Source organism: Coregonus clupeaformis, chromosome 9 (genome assembly GCF_020615455.1).
Source record: "Coregonus clupeaformis isolate EN_2021a chromosome 9, ASM2061545v1, whole genome shotgun sequence".
NCBI lineage: Eukaryota > Metazoa > Chordata > Actinopteri > Salmoniformes > Salmonidae > Coregonus > Coregonus clupeaformis.
The window spans coordinates 27,634,624-27,641,053 of NC_059200.1; the positions used below are offsets into that span (position 1 = coordinate 27,634,624).

Below are 6,430 nucleotides of genomic sequence, written 5' to 3' on the forward strand. Positions count from 1 at the left end.
CTGGGACAGAGAGGGCTGTCATTTACACATAGATGAGCAGATGAGTCCCTACAGCGAGGAGCAGAGGGAGGAGGTCTGGAGAGGAGAGCAAATCAGACCTGATTTAACCTTCCTGTTCAGAATCAGAGTAGCCTGGCTAGGAAAGAGCTAGAGAGAAGTAACATGAAGGAGGGGGTGGGGGGGAGTCACTGCTAAAGGAGAATGTTTCAGTCATTCGGATGTGGGAGGAGCTTATGAGATGTATGTGAAGTCATTTGTTCTCGTACCATATTTGTTCCTTACCATTATTACATCTGTATCCTAGTCACATATGTGGGTGGTTCCTTTTCCTGATTGATTAGACAGGGCCACCGCCCTGGTGGCCAGTGTGTGACAGACCTGTCATACGTGTGAAGGATAGCCAAGGATGAGGCTCTTTGAGATTGGGAGTGTGAGAGAGAGAAAGATAATTCAGGGGATATTTGCTCAGTGAATAAAAAATGAAGGGTCCCCCACACTCAGTCACTAACACACCCCATGCTCACACCACAGCCTCTACATACAGTCTCAACGTTATACTCTCTCTATGATCGTGTGAGCGTTTGTTTATTTGTCCATATCTGAAGGTGTGTGTTTTGAGTGGGCTGGATGATGATGATGTTGTATGCTGCTGTGAATAAGGATTCTCCAGTGTGGTTGATCAGTGAACATGCAGTTTAGTAGTGAGTCACCCATTTTAAATCCCTCTCTTCTCCTCCTTCACTGGCTAAGTTTATCCCCTCATTGGGTGGAGTGATTTTACACAACTCACTGCACTGGCTGGATGACTGAGGGTTTCCACTGAGAGAGAGAGAGAGCTCTAAACCTGACTCATATCTTGGTACATATGGGTCATGGTAGGCTGCAAAAAGGGCTAGAAGAAGGGGCCCAGCGACTATACTTTAATAAGAGATGAGAGCAAAATGAAATTGAAAAGAAATCCAAAATATACATTTTATTGGAATTTTAAGTGTTCCGATTTGTCATTCCAAATGTCACATTAGCAGTAGACGGTGACTTGCTGTTCTCTGCACTGTTAGTGTCCCTTGGTTCTTATGATATTATGATTGGCTGTGTTTAGGACAGGCTGTCCTCTGCCCCTGCTCTGGTTGGCTGAATGTGCTCTGTTTCCGTGTAGATTTCGCTGGATGTCCTGGCTGATATGGGCCACGAGGAGCTGAAGGAGATTGGGATCAACGCCTACGGTCACCGCCACAAACTCGTCAAAGGCGTGGAGAGACTCCTGGGAGGACAGCAAGGTCAGAGAGCCAGAGCTCAGCCAAGATACTGCCTGCTGGATCATATCCATATTACATTCATCTTATCCCTTATTGATTTCTTATAAAACGGCCTTATTGGCCACACTGGCTTATTGACAAGAGTTCAATGTTATTCAGGAGGACTGTTTAACCTCTTATGAAACAACAGATGACACTGCTGCTAACCCATACCTGATGTCTCTCAGTACAACCTCCTACTTATAGAACATCGCCTATAGCGCTGTTACTGTGGTTTCTCATTTGTTGTTGTTGTTGTGTTATTATCCCACTGCTCCAGGTGCTAACCCGTACCTGACGTTCCACTGTGCCAGTCAGGGTACGGTGCTCATAGACCTGGCCACTGACGATAAGGAGTTCCAGTCTGTAGAAGAGGAAGTATGTACTCTACATCATTATCTGGAATGGAAACATTGTTGATTCACTGATGGGGCCAGTAGATCTGTCTTCAGACTGATGATAGGTGCCCTGTGCAGTACTCTCCCCTTTCTGACCCTAGCTGTGTGTATCTGCTTGCAGTTGCAAAGTACGATCCGAGAGCACCGGGACGGAGGCAACGCAGGTGGGGTCTTCAGCAGGTACAACATTCTAAAGGTGAGTCGTAGGCACCTGGAGAGGAGACAACCTCCCCAAATCCCTTTTTTGTCCTCAATAAACACCTCTTTGTGGAAGATTTTAGCATGTGGGTAGTTCTGTTGTCTCTGTAGCTGTGTATGAGTCTGACTGTGTGTGCTCTGTCTGTCTGTAGATCCAGAAGGTGGTGAATAAGAAGTTGAGGGAGAGGTACTCACACAGACAGAAAGAGATTGCTGATGAAAACCACAACCATCACAACGAACGCATGCTTTTCCACGGTAAGTTACCAGTACCTCTGCAGGCTTTCCTGTCATTTCTGGTGAAGAAACACAATGGGTTCTCTGTTATAACGTCTATGCTGAATTAGTTGATTTTGACATCGATCTTTCCTCTCCTTCTCTTCCTCTCCTCTGTCAGGTTCTCCATTCATCAACGCTATCATACATAAGGGTTTTGACGAGCGGCATGCCTACATCGGAGGCATGTTCGGAGCGGGCATCTATTTTGCAGAGAACTCCTCCAAGAGTAACCAGTACGTGTATGGGATAGGAGGGGGCACGGGCTGCCCCACACACAAAGACCGCTCCTGCTACATCTGCCACAGGTCAGACTCACTCCAGACAATCCTTAATAATATGTGTGATGTGTAGTCTGTGTACTGCAGGCAGAGGCTGTTGTGTGTATGCTGGTATTATAATCCGTATGGTCTGTGTGGTGACGTGTATTGCAAGCCGTTGTATGTGGTGTTCTGATGTGTGTGTGTGTGTGTGTGTGTGTGTGTGTTATGAATGAATTCAAGTTGTGTGTAGTATTCTGATGTGTGTTAGGTTGTTTATTACAGGTGTTTGTGTGTTGGGTTGTTGTGTGTTGCAGGCAGATGTTGTTCTGCAGAGTGACCCTGGGCAAGTCCTTCCTCCAGTTCAGTGCCATGAAGATGGCCCATGCCCCCCCTGGACACCACTCGGTAATCGGCCGGCCAAGCGTCAACGGACTGGCATACGCAGAGTATGTCATCTACAGAGGAGAACAGGTCAGTCTAAAGGTGTCAGCATGCTTCAGTTCGGCTGGCGCTTAACCGAACTCAGCTAGGCGAACCGAACGAGTGTGCTTGCATACTCCCTTAAAATACTTTTGCTTGTAATACGAGAAAAAAAGCGGCAATAGAACTGTTTGTCCATATTGAGACGCTGTAGAATAGAATAGTCCGAATTAATCTAAAATAACTCAAGAAATCTGTCATTAATTATGTTTTTGCCGAGGAGATCTTAGTCACGCAATTTTACATCTAACTAAGATGTTTGGTGCAGTATTTCTCAAGTGAAAAAATGTGCATGAAAACGATTAGTTGAAGAATCCCTACTGTTGACCAATCACTGACGAAGGGGTGTAATAATAATAATCATAATTAGTGTAGACTTCGGCTTGCCTCAATCATTTTTTGGGTGTGCACGAACAGCTGGAAAAACCCTTGCCAAAGACCAAAACGAACAAAAACATCACAAAATGTCATCATAATATATACACAAACTGTTCCAAACTGTTTGGAATGGGAAGCATGTGGACGCCTACACACACCCATGACAATAACTTGTCTGTCCTGTCCCACTGTATTCCTCAGGCATACCCAGAGTACCTCATCACGTATCAGATCCTGAAGCCAGAGAGCACACCCTCCCCCACAGCCGGAGCAGAACAGAAGACCTAGTCCAGACTCAACCAGACCAACTCACACCCATCTTTACTGGGAGAGAACCAACCACAGAGACTGTTACCCAAAACACTACTTCGCACATTCTGGGCAGAGCCGGGACGAACTTCAGCCCCTTAAATTAACTCCACACCCCTGGAAAGATGTCTTTCCTCCTCTTTTTTTTTCTATTTCACTCACTATAAATGACTAGTTCCTCACAACCACAACCATTTATTTTCCCAAATGTTTTGTTTTGATTTTTTCCCTCGTCCTTCTTTAGTGTTTACTTGAAAATGTTGCCTTCACTGGGAATCGTCTCTAGAGTCATGTTGTCGCCTCCCTAGTGCCCATGCTCCCAGGTCTCTCTCATGGTTTCCCTTGGTGATTGTTGTCACTGGTTACGGCCAAATAGAGAGAACCAAGTGGATAAGGTTTATGTTAGGACAGACATGGGGACTCAAAGCTCATTGGTTAGTGGTTAAGGTTAGAGGTGGGGACTCAAAGCTTATTGGTTAGTGGTTATGGTTAGAAATAGGGGACTCAAAGCTCATTGGTTAGCGGTAAGGCTCAGAGATAAGGACTCTTGCCAGTCTGCCTTTACCTGAGTGATAGCTACCCCAGTGAAACATGGCAGAGACTCCTCTACCTATCCCTCAGACAGGGATTTGTAGGTAAAGATCAGGGTGGATGTACTAGTATGCAGTATACTAGCCTCAGTCCCAGTCCTGTGTCTTCAACAAGCCTGGCAAGGGAAGCTGCTGTACACAGACCCCAGACCCAGGTCATGTGACTGAAAAAACAACCAATAACCTCTCCCTTTCCGTTCCAGCACACACTTTTTTTTTTTTAGCTCATCAAAGCATTACACTTCATTTATCCTATTAGCTCTGTATTATTTTGTGATATTTCCATGATTGTTTTACTTAATTGTTTGGACTTTGTTTTTAAAGATGATGTGTAAAGTGTATAATGGGACCATGTCACAATGGGGACCAGACCTAGAGGTTTTTGACCCCTTTGTTTTTTAAAGTTGAGATGATATATGATATTCCTCTCTGGGACCATTAGGGGATTCCTCTCTGTTACTGGAATTGGGATATCCTCAGAAAGGTTTCAGATTGGGACAGAAATTGAGTTAAGTGAGAAAGTAAAGAAAGCTATGAGACATTTATTACTATTATTATAACATTACTTTGCACAAGAAAACACTGAACATCTGACTTTTCATGACCATTTCCCATCCAGTCAAACTCATCTTTTAATGGATTTGCACTTTTAAACGGGAATGATTTTTAAGTTATTGAAAATAACGTTGAAAAAAAGATGTCCGGTATTGTAGAGTGTGTAGCAGATGATGCCTTTGTTATAGCTCACCATGTTGTTAACAGATGAAGAGTGGGCTGTATTAGTACTGTAAATTAAGTGGGGGTTTTGTGGAACTTCTATGCTTAAAAAAAAAATGTGTGGGGATGTAAGGGATTTTTCAGTTGAGTAAGTTGCTCTTAAGACTAACTGTTTGCAGCTGTTTTTCCGATCTCTTTCTTGGTCAGTCTGCCACATTCATCCCTCTGCTCGGTGTCCTCTTTGAGAAGTAAACAATAACTTTTCTTTCTTCCTACTGGATTTGTTAACCATCCTCTGGGAAATAACAGTTTGAAGCGACAGAAGAAGCAATGGCTGGTTTGAATGCCACATCCTGTAGTCTGTATTGGAGGACAGTGTCTCTGTCCTTACTCTCACTAGCTGGGCTCTCTCTGCATCTTGCCGGTGTGGTGCTGTGCTTTCCCTGCTGTTTCAGATACCACCTCCAGAACTGCCTGCGCTTTGACCTGGATGTTAACCCATCCATTTCTTACAACCTGGAGTGATTCCCAAATGGCACCCTATTCCCTATATAGTGCACTACTTTTGACCAGTGCCCTACTTTTGACGAGTGCCCTACTGGCCCTGGTCAAAAGTAATTAACTATATAGGGAATAGGGTGCTATTTGGGACTGAACCCTGGTCTTAAAGGAAAATACCAGTCAAAAACTATATTTTGGTATTTGTTTCATTATTCTACTGTTGATAGTTCCTAAATGTTTTGCATGTCAGCAATCAAGTTTTCAAGATATAGAACTTTCAAAATACAGAACGTGGCCCAGTATGAAGCGTTTCGCAACAGTGGACTAAAGAAGCAAATACCAAAAGATAGTTTGACTGGAATTTTCCTTTAATCTCCACTCTTTTCTTCAGACCAACACCTGGAGAGAGCCTCGCTGCCTCTTACTTACTTCCTACTACAGTTCTTATCGTATTTTTTTCACAATTGTATTTTGTTTTCCTGGTGCTGAAAAGATCCTTCACTGACTATCATGTACCACAGCTGATCTGGAGACTAATGTAATACTCCACAGTGTTGTAAAGAAGTATTAATAAAGTACATAACTGTTCACATCCAACCAATGCCTCTTCCTTGCTACTTTTCTTACAATTAAAGTAGTTCACTGAAGATTGTTTTGTCAGAATTTTAGACTGAATGGCTTTTGTTGAAGTTGAATGTTCCGCTAGAGGAGTATGGCCTTGTATTGACTACAGCTTATTTTTCTTTAAACCCAACACTACATACTGATACTGTACAGGACATTAATGGAAATGTCCAGAGGAAAAATGTACTGCCACTGTGAAACAGTACTGGCTGTGCTATGCATTCCTATAGACAGGAATTTGTTTTCAGTGAAGTGTGGGAGATGAATAGCTGTGAGGACAGAGTTGACCATTACCTCAGCGATCACCTGCAGGAAAAGATGTCAAGCTTCTCATTCAGGAGGCCGATTAGAAATCAGTCGATCAAAACAAGCAATCTATCCATTCAAAACAAGCAATCTAT

The 6,430-nt window shown here is 43.5% G+C and overlaps 1 protein-coding gene across 2 annotated transcripts in view; it reads left to right on the forward strand.

Annotated features, from left to right (window-relative positions):
- LOC121573895 (poly [ADP-ribose] polymerase tankyrase-1) overlaps nucleotides 1-6,002 on the forward strand; it is a 128,268-nt gene extending 122,266 nt beyond the window's left edge. For both annotated transcript variants that reach the window (XM_041886278.2, XM_041886279.2), the window contains 7 exons: nucleotides 1,157-1,277; nucleotides 1,576-1,673; nucleotides 1,815-1,889; nucleotides 2,044-2,149; nucleotides 2,289-2,475; nucleotides 2,745-2,901; nucleotides 3,490-6,002. In XM_041886278.2, the coding sequence (XP_041742212.2) occupies nucleotides 1,157-1,277; nucleotides 1,576-1,673; nucleotides 1,815-1,889; nucleotides 2,044-2,149; nucleotides 2,289-2,475; nucleotides 2,745-2,901; nucleotides 3,490-3,576 (831 nt within the window). In that variant the 3' untranslated portion in view covers nucleotides 3,577-6,002. The remainder of the gene's footprint in view (nucleotides 1-1,156; nucleotides 1,278-1,575; nucleotides 1,674-1,814; nucleotides 1,890-2,043; nucleotides 2,150-2,288; nucleotides 2,476-2,744; nucleotides 2,902-3,489) is intronic.
- The last annotated feature ends 428 nt before the right edge of the window (nucleotides 6,003-6,430 follow it).